The sequence below is a fragment of the Python bivittatus genome, unplaced genomic scaffold (genome assembly GCF_059951505.1).
Source record: "Python bivittatus isolate LINGU-HERP-01145 unplaced genomic scaffold, Pbiv_v1 ctg000020_np1212, whole genome shotgun sequence".
In the NCBI taxonomy this organism is placed as follows: Eukaryota; Metazoa; Chordata; class Lepidosauria; order Squamata; family Pythonidae; genus Python; species Python bivittatus.
In genome coordinates this window covers 37187468-37205666 of record NW_028277030.1, presented here as the reverse complement: position 1 = coordinate 37205666, position 18199 = coordinate 37187468, and the positions used below count along the sequence as shown (strand labels likewise).

At 37.3% G+C, this 18199-nt stretch overlaps 1 protein-coding gene across 22 annotated transcripts in view; it reads left to right on the top strand.

The window, feature by feature from the left end:
- Window positions 1-18199, top strand: part of DST (dystonin) — a 342419-nt gene that overhangs the window by 229001 nt on the left and 95219 nt on the right. For all 22 annotated transcript variants that reach the window (XM_025177748.2, XM_088137258.1, XM_088137206.1 and 19 more), the window contains 6 exons: window positions 5979-6041; window positions 7600-7835; window positions 8247-8376; window positions 10362-10561; window positions 12029-12524; window positions 13730-15204. In XM_025177748.2, coding sequence (XP_025033516.2) covers window positions 5979-6041; window positions 7600-7835; window positions 8247-8376; window positions 10362-10561; window positions 12029-12524; window positions 13730-15204 — 2600 coding nt within the window. The remainder of the gene's footprint in view (window positions 1-5978; window positions 6042-7599; window positions 7836-8246; window positions 8377-10361; window positions 10562-12028; window positions 12525-13729; window positions 15205-18199) is intronic.

Genomic DNA, 18199 nt, shown 5'->3' with positions numbered 1-18199 from the left:
GCTAAGGTGAGGTTGTGGAAGACAGTTTCATGTCACAGGTCATACACCATGGCAAGACTGAGCACAGCAACAAGACACAAGGTAGTTATACTGCATCAGCAAGGTCTCTCCCAGGCAAAAATTTCAAAGCAGACTGGGGTTTCAAGATATGCTGTTCATGCTCTTTTGAAGAAGCACAAAGAAACGGGCAACGCTGCGGACTGTAGACGCAGTGGTCAGCCAAGGAAACTTAATGCAGCAGATGGAAGACACATCATGCTTACTTCTCTTTGACATTGGAAGATGTCCAGCAGTGCCATCAGCACAGAACTGGTGGAAACCAGTGGGACCCAGGTACACCCATCTAGTGTCTGGAGAAGTCTGGCCAGAAGTGGTCTTCATGGAAGAATTGTGGCCAAAAAGCCATACCTTTGACGTGGAAACAAGGCTAAGCGACTCAACTACACATGAAAACATAGGAACTGGGGTGCAGAAAAATGGCAGCAGGTGCTCTGGACTGATGAGTCAGAATTTGACATATTTGGCGGTAGCAGGAGGCAGTTTGTTCACCAAAGGGCTGGAGAGCAGTACAATAATTAGTGTCTGCAGGCGACAGTGAAGCATGGTGGAGGTTCCTTGCAAGTTTGGGGCTGCATTTCTGCAAATGGAGTTGGAGATTTGGTCAGGATCAGTGGTGTCCTCAATGCTGAGAAATACAGGCAGATATTTATTCATCATGCCATACCATTGGGGAGGCATGTGATTGGCCCCAAATTTATTCTGCAGCAGGACAACGACCCCAAACATACAGCCAATGTCATTAAGAACGATCTTCAGCATAAAGAAGAACAAGGAGTCCTGGAAGTGATGGTTTGGCCCCCACGGAGCCCTGATATCTACATCATTGAGTCCCTCTGGGATTACATGAAGAGACAGAAGGATTTGAGGCAGGCTACATCCAGAGGAGATCTGTGGTTAGCTCTCCAAGATGTTTGAAACAACCTACCTGCCAAGTTCCTTCAAAAACTGTGTGCAAGTGTACCTAGAAGAATTGATGGTGTTTTGAAGGCAAAGGTGGTTACACCAAATATTGATTTGATTTGGATTTCTCTTCTGTTTGTTCACTTGCATTTTGTAAATTTATAAGCATAAACAATTACAATATATATTTTTGAAAGCATTCTTTACAGCATTTTTTCCTGCCTAAAACTTTTGCACAGTACTGTATCTTTCACCAAAAACAACCATATCAATCATGCTTTTCAGTGTATTCCTTTTCCAGAGGTACACATGAATAGACTTATGTTTAAACCGTGTATTTAACGGTTTAATGGTTAGAAGAGACCTTTTGTCTAACCAGATGCTCATCAAGCAGTCACATTCTCAGTTATTCTTGGGTCTCCAAATGGCTCAATAACTTTTTCTTACTCTCTTGCTTTATTTCTTTCCATCGATTCATATCGCCTAATGGAACATTTTCCCCTGGGTCACATTCAGAATATTGTACAATTTTCCCCAAAACAAAATCCTAGTTCTTTCATTGTCACCATTTATCGGGGCACAACATGGTGCTGACTGAAGCAAATTATCAGTAGACAGTTTTGAAGGATTGGCAGATTATGACCTTCATCAGCTTCCTGTCCATTGCCACTCTTTTCCTATGGGTGTCATCCCAGTTGCTTGCTTACTATTGTATTGTTTCAAGGAAGGTAAGATACTGTTCCTATCACCTTCTCTTTCTTGCAAGCACTTGAACTTTATTTCCTGGCAGAACAGCAGCATTTTGTCCATTTTCTGATTCCATTGGGGCCATCCTCACCTGTTACATCCCTTTGATTTACTTTGTATTGTGGTCATGTCCTGCTGCTGCTGCTGTGTGGTTATTTTCTTCCAAATTTCATTTACTTCCTGTAGAGAAATAAACAGCAGATCAGAATCATGATGTCCATGGAACGAAGGAAGTGGGGCAAATTATGAATAGTGCATTGCAATATCTCAGTGAAAAGTCTGTCCTGTTGTACTTGAGTTGCAAGGATGCATGCAAGCAAGTAGATGTCAGAACAAAATTGTGATGTCATAATGCATCAATCTTGGCTTGCTGTGGGTGCTTCTGCTGGTGGCAGAAAAGCTAGAGTTCTCTTCCACAATTAGTGATATAGGAAGGGTGCTAGTCATGGCAAAGGAGGGTGTTGTCTCAAAGCAAAAAAAAAAAAACTACTCAGAGGTCTATCTTCACAATCTCTTCATTCATAATTGTGGAAAACATTTTCATCTTGTTGGGGACTATGACATAGTTTACCCACTAGCTCAGCAACAACAGGCCTTTTTTATCATGTGATGCACTCACAGTGCCCATATGCCTGTGTGCTCAAAAGAGAGACAAGGGTGCACTTCTCAGAGGTGGCCATCCCACATAGTTGGGCTAATGCATCCACTGTATAATGATCAGAACAGCTGTGATAGCTTAAAAATGGACTGTATTGGTGCTACCATTAGATAGACAGGCTGCTACCTTAGGTATCTGATTTTTGCTGACATTAAATGTAGCAGATATTAGTTACCTGATTTACTATTCTGTAAATCTAGGGAGACATAAGATTTTTCTGCCTAACTGCTAAAATAAGTTGGTGAATCTTGGATACTGTACATCTTGCCTGAATAAGGGAAAAGTTGTCATTGTTCATGGATGGTGCTACTTTCCTTCAGGGTACAAAATATCTTGGGATAGGCTCACTAGTCTTCATTCTGTGATGTAGCAACTGACACTGTGTTTCAAGATCTCATGGGATTTTTACCCAGGGATGAATGCCCATTAGTTACAATCTTGCCAGGATTGAATCTGTCCAGGAATACCTTGAGAAGGCCTGCTGAGAGTTTCCTCTCTTGGTTGGGTTAGGGGAACATAGATTAGGTAGTAGGCCTTTTCTGTTTTGACGTTTTATGTTTTAGAACTCTGTGCCCTCAGAGTTTTATGCAAACCCCTCCTCCTTCTTGATATTCTATAAGGGGCTTAAAATAATCCCATTCTTCTACTTTAAACCCAGCTGATTGTTTAGTACCGTGCATCTTGGGGTCACTTCAGCAATCTAAGATGCCATTTTGGTTTGTTTACTCTGTTGTATGTCAATCAGAATCTCCAGATTGGAACAGGTTACAAACTGTAAATTAATGAATTAAATGTCTCAGGCTCCTGTAATACACAGTCCCAAGTGCCAGAATTATCCAGGGAAACAATACGGCAATATGCATCCCTATTAATGCTAGTCAGCACTTTAGAGGTCTGTGGTTGTCTCTGCAACTGCCAAGTGATTCAAAGAAAAGATGCAGCTGCCTTAAAGGGTTGTAGACAGGTGCTAAATGTGAACTTTTGCTCACTCTGAAGCAACTTGGGGAACTGAATCCAAAGCATTCCAGTCCATACATTTTGTGCCACTATATTACTGGCTATATGAATTATCAGAGGAGAGTTTAAGCTGAAAAATTGTGCATGTGGGTGCACTGTAGGGACACAATCTTCCTTGAGGAGAAGGAAAAAAGCTGTATCTGATCCTTCTAAATTACAACATTTGGAAAGGTATATCCAATTCCTAAGGCAGCCTTCTGTAAAGGAAGGAACTCTCAAAGGAAAAGAACTGTAGAAACCTAGTGTGAATCAGCCATTGGTAGCAGTAGCCATCTATCTGTCTCCCTGTCTGCCTGCTTGCCTGCCTATCTGCCTATCAAATTTGTAAGGCCACCTGACTCCATAATGACTCTGAGCAATGCACTGTAAACACCAGCCATCCTAGTCCAAGGCCTGGCAGATAAAACAGGTTTAAAGGTCTCATTCAAACAAGGTTAGAATAGCGACCACGTGGATGTGTTGATTCATATCAACAATAAAAGAAATGATATTTTAATAGCAAAAATCTGTTGAGAATGTTGCACACTTCTGTCTTAGATCTACTTTGAAAAGTGGAAGCATCCTGGCTGATGTGTTAGTGATAATTTTGTCCACAGGGTGAAATATAGGAAGGTCTTGTTATTATATTATGAAAACATCTCACTTACTTGACTGACTTATTTTGTCTCCCTATTTTCCAGCTGCCATTAGACTAATGCTCACTTTCCAACTGGTAGTAAGAAGTGAATACTTGGCCTTTTCCAAGGGTACAATTAATTCTGCTCCATTAAGTAATCATCTTTGCAATCTTGCTTACAACGAAAAGCAATAGATACTAATAAGAGCTCTTATTCCTATCATAAATAATAGATATTTTAATGCATCATTAAGTTGGCTTTGGACCAGCTAAAAGAGAGTATTTCTGAAACCAGTTTTGTGATTTAGAAATCTAATAATTTTATAATCACACAACAAAGTGATGATTGTGCTAAAATTAAAGTTTGGGTTGCCTCTTATGTCATATATCATTTGTCCTAAAATCAGCTCAAGCAATATTTAGGATTCCTTTGGACATTTATAGGATTATACTTGTTAAGTCTTGATTGCAGCATTTCAACATGGCTATGTAGAGCTCTTATTCACTATTTCAGAAAATAGAAAAGATGGCCCAGAACAAGCAATATGTGTGCAAGGTAGACTTTAATTATTTGCTGAAGTACAGTATTCCGAAAGGGCAAAGAGGAGTTTGCTATCCTCTTCCAAGCAGTAAATATTGGATGCAAATATGTCTCACATTTTTGCATAATATGTACAGGATGGTTTCGCATACAAGGTTTTGAACATGAGTCTTTGTATTTAAGCACACTGTCCTATGCAGTTCTATTCAGAAGTAAGTTCCTTTGTGTTAAGGATTATTCTCAGGTAAAAATATAGTCTTGATTGTCATTCCACCACTGTATTGTCATATAGCTTTGAGTCTCGTTTCTACCACTTTCCTGCTTCTTACTAGAACACATCTGCTGTGCCGACTGGGGACTGATTTTATTATGAATAATCATATTATGTTGCTATAAAGATCCCATTTTAACTAAGACGCTGTTTAAATTAGCATGATCCTGCTGGTTATAGTCAGACATCAGAGAGGTGTGTTCAAAGCCCTTTTCAAGCACTGAAATTAAGCAAGTTATTATATAGGTCTCACTTCTACATTTGTACAATGGGAATAATAATCATCTACTGCTTAGTGTTATGAAAATAAAAAGATAGTTAATCATTAGGGACATGAAAATGTGTTGTATAAATCATGTACTGAATTGTTTATAAATCTTTAGATTCTAAATGTGAAGGACAGGACTTGAGTAAATTTTTTGTTGATGGAAGAGTTCCCTGTATTATATATTGTAGTGACAGTGAGAGAGCAGAACAACCTGTCTCCCTACCAATGGAAACCAGCCTACTGATCATGATTGCCTGGGTCTGCTTCTGCTGCATCTGCTAGTAAATATCTCTTAGTGAAAGCCACATGAAGACATTAATTCTGAGACAGCATGACTTGGGAACAATCCATTTAGCTGAAAAGAAGAACATATATCAATGCAAGGAAACTCTTGGTAGGAAAATTCCTTGCTTACAGAAAATTCTTAAGTGAGAATTCCTTGCTTACAGAGAATTCTTAAGTGAGAATCAGTTGAGTGCAGTTCATTGAAATAATCACATGCATACTTCCAAAACCAAATTTTACAGCTGCAAAGTACAACCACACACAGCATCAGAATCAGTTATGATGGGATCTTATATTTTGTTTAAAGATTAAAGAGTATCCAAGGAAGGGCAGAGAGGGGGATTAAGTTTTTCTCCATGATATCTGAACATTGTTCCTTATGATAAAAATGGGGTAAAGGAAAATGGAGGACTCTGCTGTCCTGGTAACATAGTCCCAATCAAGTATGTATTACCTTTAATTAACTTCCTTTTCTTAAAAATGGATAATGTAATCATATATTTTTCCATGTTAAATCTATTCTAGTCCCTACATTTGTTGAAAAAGAATTTTAAGCACTGACAAAACCTAATTAAATAATTAAGAATTCTGAACCTTGGCCTTTATTTTTTTTAGATGTAACTGGGACAGTACTGAATGGAGGTGCAACTGATAACGAAGGTTTTATGACAAACAAAGGTAAGTATCAGCTAACTGTATTTCAGCTAGATTTATGTTAGAAAGATAAAGTAGTCTTAATTTGCACCCTTAATGGATTTTCTGAAATCCCATAATTTCCTTAGTGGTTATCGTTATTTAAGTATCAAGGAAAGATCAGAATTCCAAATTTGTGTCATCCATGAGTATTAAAAAGCAATTATTATTATTATTATTATTATTATTATTATTATTATTATTTATTTGATTTGTCCCTGCCCATCTCCCCACAATGGGGGATATGTTGGTTCGTGAAAATAAAATCCAATTCCATATAGGTAGGCAATACCTTTGTTAGGACTAAACAAAATAACTGAAAAGAATGTGCAACTTTGTTATGAAATTAGGCCAGATGTTTTGACTATGAGATGGTCTACCACACATAGGGTATTTCATTACGTGAAAAATTAGTCAAAGAAATAATATAGTATTACATGGTGGTCGCAGGGATGAAATTCTTAAATTGCATGGGTACTTTTTTAAGGTTGCAGAAATCTTCTTTATCTAAGAGGCAGATATGACCCTGGGTGGATAAATGAGATATTTTCCAAGCCACATAAAATTAATCATAATTAATTTAAAGTCCCTTGCTTTAAAAAAATATCCAAGAAATACCTAAACAATAGCTAGATGGGTATCTCTTTCAGGTCACTTTTTTTTAAAAAGAACTCTTGACTATGAAATGGATCAAGATAATCCATATGCAAAGTTACTTCCATATAGAGAATCAAACATAAGACATAAAGTTTCCCTCACAGGATTTGTTTTAATTGGTAGGGGTGGGGGGTACCATAGAAGCTCTTTGATGTTCTTGGATTTGAAGAATCAAGGTTGATCCGATCCAATTTGGACACTCACCCACCTTCCCTGTCAACTGAAAAACAAAGAATTCCAGGAGTCTCTTCACTTATCCCTTATTTTATTTCTGCATAGATCCCGAGTCAGCCCATTGAAAAATCTACCTCAGCATTGTCTCTTCCAGTGTAGTTCTCTAAAACCTTGCTAACTACCCTCTGAAGTTGCCAGTGATGGAACCTGAAATCTCATACATGCAAAACTGCATGCTCTCCTATTAAACAGAAGTCCGTCGTTCTATAAAATGGGATTTTATGTCATGATATCAGTCTCCACATGAGAGAATCAGTAATCATACTCTTTCTACATTCCATGATTAATCGTTTGATCTTCTTAATAAATCAGAAGCTGAAATATGTTAGGAAAGTAGTAACAGTATAACTAGCAGTGTTCCAGAATCCTAAAACAAGGTACCTGTACAATTTTGACTTCATGCAGAATATACATTACAGTTTGGGTAATATTTCTTTCCTAAATAATTTTCTCTTTATGATTCTTAATCTATCCATACTTAAGTATCAGCTAAACAAGCAAAAAGGAGTGTGTGGGAGTGTGTATTTAGATGTAGATAGGCGTATATTGATATAAGCGGTGATTTAAATGTTTAATGGTACTTGTAACTTCAGCAGACGAAATATATAGTTTAGTTTTTAAAATAAATACATGTGGGACCACTCTCTCACAGAACTGACCACTATTCAAAATAACATGTCAACTGTAAATCAGAGTTATGATGATTTGGGAGCAATACTGAAGGACAAAAGGTCAGAGCTGGAATCGATGCTTTTAAATATGCAAAACATTCAAGAAGAAACAAGTTCAATGATGGAATGGTTACAGCAGATGGACACAGTTGCAGCCAAATGGGAAACAACTATTCTTGACAGTGAAACCGTTAAAGAAAAAGTTGATCAACATAAGGTAACTTCAGTCTTCAAAACTATCTATGGAGAATAATGAATGTTTAAAGTGAATATCTTTTGAGAATTATGGAGAAGATCAGCTTAATAACGTAGAAGACCATTCTGCTATACATTTTTGCACAGACCCATTGTGGTCATCTGCTAAAAATAATATTGGAGTTATAAGTTGCTTGGTGATTAGGCAGCCTTACAAATCCCCCAAAATAAATAACAATAAATAAATACGGCAATTGTATAACAATTGTAATACAAACAGGATTCACCTTTAATAGCCTGAATTTGACTGTCTATTAAATTTGTCTAATTGGATTAAGAGACTATCTTGGTCTCCGTTGAACCAAAAACCTTGATTTTATGTACTTTTAAGCTTTACATAGTTGCTTGATATTTGTTTGTTTGTTTTTTGTAGCTGTTTGAAACAGAATTGAAGCAGAATGAGAATAGAGTGCAAGAGCTGAAGGACAGAGTCACAGAGCTGTTGGAAAAAAACCCTGATTCTTCTGAGGTGCCAAAATGGAAACAGATGTTAGAGAAAATAGGTATTAGCCTTTGCTTCCTGTAGGCATTGAATAGGGCTGAAAGTTAATATGCTAATGTATTTAAACTCAGCACTCGCTACCTACTTCTATATTACTATTTCTAACACTACAGTCTCATCTATACAACTATATGTTACACTACTTTCTTTTGGGTAGGTTGAAGTTTTCTATTACAGTCCTGAATACAGATCAGTGCGTTTCGAAGGGTATCCTTGCCTTTCTTCCAACTTATTCAAGATGGCTTAAAAGTCCCATGAAAGTACATGAAGGTTAAGCAACCAATCTGTGGAGAGAATTGTAGCCCTATTGCACGTTTGCACTGATAAGCTTCAAGCTTAAGTACTTAAAATACTGTAATTCTCTTATTGCCCTAAAATGCCCACTTTGTTGCTGTTTCAACTTAATCAAGACCAAGGTATTGGCACTGTAGAGTTAGTATGGAAACAGCCTTTTTATATTTCTTCATGCTCTTTTCTGTTCTGTAATATATTTTCTTACAAGTGTGTTTTGTGTCATTTGGCTATTTTTTAAAACATCCCTCTTAACATTTTTGCCAGACATTGAGAATATGACCATGTTTGGACAAAAAAGATATGCATAACGATTCTCCCATCCCCACCTCTCCTGGAATTGTTAGACTTCAAAATGCATGTTAATTTGTGTATCATTGATTGTAGTGGACATTTGCATATAAAGCTGCAGTACAGGAAGCTGTATATATGTAACAATAGTAAAAATCATGAAAGAAATTAAGGAAAGGGCTTAGGCAAATAAGTAGATCAGCCTGAAAAAAAAAGAATTACATTGCAGCAATATGTAAATAGAAGGAGATTACATATACAATTAGGCTTTGTTTTAAGTTCAGGAAAAATAGGTTTTACTCTTTTAATATTTTCTAAAAATATCTGTTGTTAATATCAAAAGCAAAAAGCTGCATCATGACAGATATAGAGAGCTAATTCACACAGAGAATGCAGATTCCTCTTCTGAATAAAGTATTAAACTTTACTCATTCAGATTTCATGCTAAGCTCAGTGGTGTCCTCAAGATGTGTCAGGGTGTTGCCTGCATTAGCATCACAACATGAGCCCCAGTCCTTTTCCATCAAAAGGCAGAACCTGCAGAGGCTACAGAAACTGACTGTGCCATGGTTTATTTTAGCTACCGTTTGGTGAAAAGCCTGCATACCATGGGTAGATGATAAAACAAGCTGCTATTTCTTTCCCTTACTGTTAGCTTGGTATTTCCCCATCTCTTTTATGAATCCCTTGGTAATCTACTAAACTCCGCCATACTGTAAGACAGCAAAGACTGGCTAGTGGCCAGCTTGAGAATGGGCAAGAATCATTTATGCTCTTCCCTCTGAGATCTTCGGTAAAACAGTCCTAGACTTTGTCTTTTCATCTCAATTTTAGCAACAAAATCTTTTGTGCTTTCCATTCTGTTAGTGAAGAATTAAAAATCTTTTTCTAACATGAAAACTTTGCTTGTGAACAAAGAGTAGGAAAGTTAGTAGTAATCACTTGGGTCCTTAGGACAAAGAACAGCAAAAGGAGTGGTTGCATAAACAAAGTGCAGGAGAAAGTGGTTAGTGCAGCAGGGAGATTTTGTTTTATCTGTCTCCTGTTATATCTATGAACTGTCACTGTAAGTTATAACGTTATGGTTAAATGAAGGAAAAGCCTTCACAGAAATGAAACATGAGATCGGGTGGTCTCCTAAAACTGGCATTACTCTAGGGACTTTGTGAATAACCTACCATGTAGTAAGAGTAAAGTTCTGGAAAATGCTGGATGACCTTACATATTACAGACAGCTTGTAAGCATCCATTTACCCACTCCCAAGATACACTTGTTCCTCTTCTGGTTCTGTTTTCTGCCAATGAATTACTACTGGCTTAAGAGGTTTGCTCTCCAGTCTCCATTTGTGAAGAAAAGCATTTTGTAAAAGGTAATTTTAAAATTCAATTTTTATTTTGTCATAGATTCCAAATGGAATGAACTGAGCCAGGTAGCAGCTGATAGACAGAAAAAAATGGAGGAATCCTCAAATTACCTGACCCAGTTTCAGGCAGCTGAGGCTCAGTTAAAGCAGTGGCTGGTTGAAAAAGAGTTAATGATCAGTGTACTTGGACCACTGTCAATTGATCCAAATATGCTAAACACACAGAAGCAGCAAGTCCAGGTAAATAATTTTATTCTGATGCATATTACTTTTTGTAATGGAGCTTGTGCATTGTCTCTTCAAAATATAACCAATGTAAAATTTCTGATCGATGTATCAATATATCTAGTGTAGTTTGCTTTTTTCCCTGCAAGCTACAGGTTTCTAAATGAATTTTAAAAACTTACAAAGAATAAGTTTGCTAAAAAATTGTTCAGTGCCTATCTTTCAGAGGCAGTATTAAGTGGAGTCCTAGGTGCTCTCTGAGCTTGGAGTTATCTACAACATATAGTGTAAGGACTGTAACAGCTGCTATGTAGGTCAGACAGGCAGAAGACTAGCAGAGTGCATCCATGAACACCAACTAGTAGTCAGAAGACATGATGAAAACTCCTTAATCTCACAGCAAATGGACAGACTCAACCATAGTTTCAGTGGGGAAACTGAGCATCGTAGACCAAGCTAAATCTAAACATGCTAGGGAATTCCTGAAAGCTTGGCATTCAGACAAATCAGCCATCAGTAGACACATAGAGATAAACCACTTTTACACACCATTCGAAAGAGACAATAAAAATGCTAAGAAGGAAACAAAAAGAGCAGAACACATCCTCTCCAACAGCCAACATCCAGATAAGCAGCAGGCAGACACCAGACAAACAATCAAGCAGAAAACAATACGCTAATCAAGGAACTATTGAGGAGAAAACCATACCCCCACCAACACTGGCAGGGCAGGCTAGTGTATATAAACAGGGAGCAAACCCCACACTCCCTAGCACTGATGATGTTACCTAATCGGGTAATGAAATGTCTGCAAACAACCAAGCTCACAGAGCACCTAGGACTCCACAGTTCAACCCTGTACTACATATATTCTCTCCTATTGGCAGTATTAAGTCTTGTTACTCTCTCTCCATGGGTGTACTGAAATTGATATCTCTCTCTTTCTGTGTATACATACACACACACACACACATTTTCATTAAATTATATATAATGGCATTAGCCAAGATAGAATAAGGCATGATGTACATTAAGAACTATGGGACAAAAGTTAGAGTCAGTTGACTTATTAAATAGATTTGATTGGAAAATTTAATCACAGCTAACTAAACTAGGATTGAAGCCAGTATTTGTGATCATTAAGCCCATTTAATCACATATAAAAGATAATTTACTTATTTATTTATTAAATTTGTATGCTGCCCATCTCCCCCAACAGCCAATGGGCCAGTTGGATTTTTGCTATTTTATTTAGAGAGAATGTAGACATAAGTTATTATACTGGAACAGCCTTTCTAAGGCAGGCCTAAACAATGAATTGTTAATAACAATGTATGATCATTGCCTTAATATGGCTTTGGCAGAACAATTTCCATTTTAATGACAAATGGTGTTGGTATAACTCAAACAACAAACTAGGGTGCTGATGGTCCTTCCTTGTACTTTTCCAAAATTAACTTCTAACATATTCTGCCTCCTCAGATTCTGCTCAAGGAGTTTGATACCCGGAGACCCCAGTATGAACAGCTGACTGCAGCGGGTCAAGGAATCCTGCAGAGGCCAGGAGAACACCCACCTTCTCATGAAAGAGTGAAGCAGCAGCTGAGGGCAGTGGCACAGAAATGGGATGGCTTAACAGGACAGCTGATTGACCGCTGTGGTCGAATTGAACAAGTCATTGTTAAAAGCACAGAATACCAGAACTGTCTGAAAAGCCTCTCTGAGAAACTTAGCATACTGGAGAATAAACTCAGACAGAACCTAGCTATAAGTGCAGACCCTGATTCTGTGAAGCAGCAGCTAGAGATAGCTCAGGAAATTAAAGGCGAAATAGACCAGGAAATGCTATACATAAATGCTGCTCAGGTTATATGCGAGGAATTGTCTACATTGGTGGCAGAAGATTACTTGAGAGCTGAACTCGTTAGGCAGTTAGAAGGTGTTTTAAAGCCTTTCAAGGAGATGGAACAAAAAGCAGGTAAGTGGCAAAGCAGTTAAAAAATAAAATCATAAGTAGTTGGAAAATGTATAGTTTCTTGAGGTGAAAATTAGCTTTACACCAAAATCAAGGTTGCAATTATCCCCCAGATAGTTAGAACAATGTTTGAAAGAAAAGAGATATCCCCTGGAGCCTGAATTGTATGGATGGGTGGTGATAGTTCTGTTTTTCTAGATTTGGCCAGTATCTTGGACCTCTGTACTTGATGCTAAATGAGATAACAACTGCTAGTAGATTTATACACATGAACAGATGACTTCAGCACTGATGACTTACCACTCTCCTAAGTTGCTCTTTCATTTAGGAAACAGAAGAAATTTCAATACATATATTTCTCCTAAGTGGATATATTTTAAGCGTAATGGAGTTTCACACAGATTTACTGGGGGCTTTAGAATATTGAAGAGTTATACCATGGGAAGCAGTCCTAAGTTTCAGATTTAAGGGCATTTTATCAGAGTGTAAAACTCTTAACTGGCATAGGTAGCAATATTTGCATTTTCTCTGGCAGGGCTTTGAAGAAAGCTTATGTACCGGTAGTCCCCAGTTTAAGAACAAGTTCCATTCCTAAAGTCTGTCCTTAAGTCGAATTTGTATGTAAGCCAGAACAATATTATTGCATAATATTGTATAAGTAGTATTGTGTAATGAACTCGAACCATTGCATATTTAACTCGAATCAATGTGTATTTAACTCAATTTTAGCTACAGTAGGTTCCGTTCTTAACTATGAGTTGTCTGTAAACAAGGCATTCTTAACCCGGGGACTACCTGTAATTACCATTTTGTAGTAAAACTTACTGCATGTTTATTAGAGAATAAAGGAGGCAGTTAGTTACATAAATAAGAAATGTTATTCCTATTACAGAAATAGTTGAAAGCACCTCTGAAACCAGTGATAATACTAATCTGGGACATGATTCTTTCTCAGACTCTCAGGAATATCTCTATTTAGGAGTGCTTTGCTACTTCTGACTTTATTTCACACCTTAAAATGATCGTATAGGTATTGTTCTTCAAATACGATACTATACATTTTGACCAGCTAAATCCGATTGTTATATAACCATGGCATATATTTTCCTAGAAATAACATTTCTCTTTGACTGAAATAAAATCCACCATATTTTTACTTTGAATTTGCTTACAGAATTTTAAAACAGTATTTTTTTTATCCTTTGCAGGCAGTCTCATTGAACAACTTCAGTTTACATATGCAAGTTCTCATCAATTCCAACAAATGTCTAAGGACTTTGAAGCATGGCTGGACACAAAGAAGCAAATACAAAATCAGCCTCGTCCCATTTCCACTAAGCTAGAATGCCTGCGGTCATTAATTGAGGATGAGATAGAATTTAAGGCAACATTGTCTGACCAGATTGGTTCTTATGAAAAAATAATTGCAGAAGGTGAAAATCTGCTCCAAAAGACTCAAGGGACAGAGAAAACAGAATTGCAGTCCCAGCTGAACATGCTGAAAAGTAACTGGGATGAGTTGCATAAACAAGTGAATGAAAGGCAAGATAAGTTGAATGATTGTTTGGAAAAGGCTCTCAAATACAAAGAACATGTAGAGTTCCTGCAACCCTGGATAGCAAAGTGCCAAAATAACTTATCGGAAATTAAAATAGGCATCAATCCTGTTGAGATAGAGAATTCCATTGCTCAGGTGAAAATTTGGCAGAAGGACTTGGACAAACACCAAGGGATTGCTGAGCTATTAAGTAATGCAGCAGAGAATTTTCTTAGTGCCTGTCAAACCGATAAAGATGTTATTGAAGAGGAAAAGACACTCTTGATGCAGAAGATGGATATGGTCACAGAACAGTTACATATTAAAAGAGATAATCTGGAAAAGATGTCTCAGAGATTGAAAGAGTTTCAAGAATCATCCCAGGACATTAAGGAGCAGTTGAAGAATACTAGGGAACAGTTAGAAATACACAATGCTCTTAAACCCCAGACTTACAGTAATAAACACTTAACGATTATGCAGACTCAGCAGAAAGCACTTCAGACAGTAAAGTTACAAGTGGATCTGACAAAAAAACTTGCCCAAGACCTGGTAGCGGATGCTTCTGATTCAACAAATGTCTCTGACTTCTTGTTGCAGGCTGAATCGTTAGAAGAAGAATTCAACACAGTCAGCCAGCAGGTTGAAGATGAATGTTCCTTCCTGGAGACTAAGCTCCAGGGAATTGGCCATTTCCAAAATACTATTCGAGAGATGTTTTCTCAGTTTGCAGAGTGTGATGATGAGTTGGATAGTATGGCTCCTGTGGGTAGGGACCTTGTCACTCTGCAGTCCCAACAAGAGGATATTAAAACTTTCCTTAAAAAATTAGAGAAACTGATAAGCAACAATGAAAATGCAAACAAGTCATGTAAAGTGATGTTAGCAAGTGAACCAGAGGCATCTCCTGATCTTGCGGGTATAAAACGGGATTTAGAGGCTCTGAATAAGCAGTGCAACAAATTACTGGACAGAGCAAAAGCCAGGGAAGAACAGATTGAAGGGACTATTAATCGTGTTGAAGAATTTTACAGCAAACTAAAGGGATTTTCCAAACTGCTTGAGGAAGCTGAAGAACATGAAGAGTCCCAAGGTCCTGTTGGAATGGAAACAGAGATTATTAATCAACAACTGAAAGTATTTAAGGTAAGAAAGTTCTCCCTATAGCTTTAGAACAGGGTTGTCAAAATACTATACACAGTGAACTTGTTATCCATAGTTAACTCATCTGTGGTCCAATATATTTGTGATTGATACTGCATTTAGAGACCAGGTCTTGGTGTACATCTAAAGATTTTGGAGCATCCACAGTTTTAGCCTTATTTTTTAATCGCTTTACACATACGCAAACGTCTGCATGTTTTAAAACATTTTTAAGCATTAGGTTTTCTGCACAATATACCTGTATTGTTGTTTCTTACTCATTCATGCAGGACTCACTGGTTTCTACGTTCTGCAGAGCTCTTTCACAGCTTTGGTGGAGGTGCCTCTTGATTGTGTTGCCGGATGATACCACTGCCAGTATAATCATCAGTAAATGATAACAAAATTGTAGCTATGTATAGATGTAATTGAAATGGAATCAGGTTTAGTTTTTGCTTGCACACACCTACATCTCTTCCATGGTCTTGCCTTCTTTTGGGAATAAGTCCCCAGAATGCTGTGCAAAGGCCAAATATGGCCTGCATCCCCCCCAAAAAAGCTGCTTTAAAAGTTGCAATAGAAATTGGGATTCTTTAAAAAACTTTATATTCTTTTTGCTTTTTGTTGTTGTTATTCTGCCCTAAGCAGAAAGTTCCTCACAAGAACAGATGGATGGATGATGGATAGTGCTAGCGGCCCCACACTGTTCTTCTTTCCATATCCATGTGAAACATAGCCAGAATATTCACCTGAGAGCAAGACAACACATAAGGAATATGGTCTCAGGCATCCCACATCCGAGAGCCATTATACTGTCATGCAAGAAGCAGCAGATCCAGCCCTGATTAGTGCTTTAATATCAAACAATTCCAAACGGAAGACAATGAGGAGAGCAAGTGGAGGAGGCCATAATTTGTGTTCTTGTCAACAGCTGGCACACATGCATATATTTTCATACTTACATATATTTCATTTGTGTACTGCACATAATGAAATAAGAGACTTCCTTCTCAGTAATGGTCTGGTCAAGCAAAGTCCTAGGTGAAGCCAAGCAAACTGAGATAAGCATTTGTTCCAGGGGGTTGTCCAAGAGTCACAGCCTGGGATCATGCCAGGGATTATGTACTCAGGCAGACCTGTCTCAGTTAGGTTCCCAGGATCAGGAAAAGTACCATTCAGTCAGGAAAATAAAAGAATGTGGAGGTGAGGTGAGGCAAAGGCAATAGGCCAGTAGCTATGCAGTTCTGCTGAAACACAGCTCTGGTTTCTATCTTTTACCCCAGGCTCTCTTCCAAAAAAACTGTCTGGCAGAATTTATTTTAGTTTCTAGTGAGTCCAAGGTTCCCCACTGACTGAAAGAAAAAGAAATTACCTTGCATTGGACTTCAGGCATAAACCCGAATTTCATAAGCAGGACATTAAAAATACCCAGAAAATACCCTAGGTTGGAAGAGTCCTTAGGCTGTAGAGAAAGGAAACCAAGCATTAACTTTTTTTGCCTGCTATATTAACTCAGAGGAGACCGATGTAACATGTTCCACAGGGGGCTGTCCTTAAAAAGTTACTGGAAGCTTAAGCTGCTTCAAAGTGATGCCACCATATTATTACCTAAGGCTGCACAGGTAAAACCATTCCAGTATGGTTTTACTTATTTTTGGGTTTAGTTCAAGATGCTGCTTCTTACTTTTAAAGCTCAAATATGTTTAAAGTTGCTTGATGATTCTACTATTTGTCATTGATTGACATCCCTCACTGAGATTTACTGGCATAGTTAGATAATAAGTATTATAATTAATAAATTGCAACCTCAATAGTTAAAGGATTGCTTTTTCTCATATATTTTCAATGGTGCATTTCAGTAAGTCTCTGTGATCTTGCTCCTTGCCCAGCACCAGCAGAAATGAAAGCTGGCTGTAGGGTTCCAAAATTTGGGAAAGCTGGCTAAGGACTAGTTTCATAATATGCAAGTCTGTGTGCATATGCACATTTTGTTACATCAGTATGCCAAATAATATGATTTAAAAAGAGTAATTGCTCAACATACCCCTTTCCAAAAGCTTCTACCGTTTCAGTCATCTTTGTACAGAATTTTTTTCCTAATTCTTTCTACTGGACTTACAAAATCAGTTGTTGTTTAGCTGTTGACTGTTTATATGAGGGCAACTTAACTGGATTTAAAAATACAATTGGGAAGAAATGAGGATAAAGACATAATGCAAAGCTCCAAGTAGTTATTTCAGTGCAAGTTGTCAACAGAGTCTTTATCTTCTTGCAGGAAGCAAAGGATAAAAATGTAAAGATAACTGAATAAAATTAATAAGAAATGCAAATGATTAGTGAGATTTCTTTTTAGAAACTTGTACTAAGAATAATATCTACAGGTGTTTATTTTATAATTAATTGTAGTCTGTTAGGAAATTCAGAACAAAACATTTTCCTAAGGTTTTTTTAGTTCAACTATTTAATCTTCTAGGTCTTGGGGAAGGCAGAGTTTAATCACTGTCATATAATGACACTTGAAATGTATGCAAACTATTTATTAATAAACTTGCCACACTTTTTTTATTAAAGCATATGGAATTGATGTCAGATCCCATCACTGAACAGCTCATTAAGTGCCTTTTCATTTTCTAGACTGTTACTTGATATGGTGCTTTAAAGGGTAATTTCAGTATATTTGTAGTCCTCAAATATGGGTCAAAACATGCCTTTTGATAGCACGTCACCCAAAATCTGGGCCTAAATAGATATTCCAATAGATAAGATGAATTTATATTTAATTTGATTTAAATTGGTTGAGTAGATGATGTCTATTGATTGAATCCAAATTGTATTAATTCTTCCCTTCTGTATCTTTTAATACAATTCTTCCAAATTAAACCCTATATAGCTTTAACATTGTTATCCATTTTATAACGTACATGTGGAAACACACTTAAAATGAAGAAATTTATTATCACATTTTTTAAAAAATGGGGAGGGGATCAGAAGCAACTTG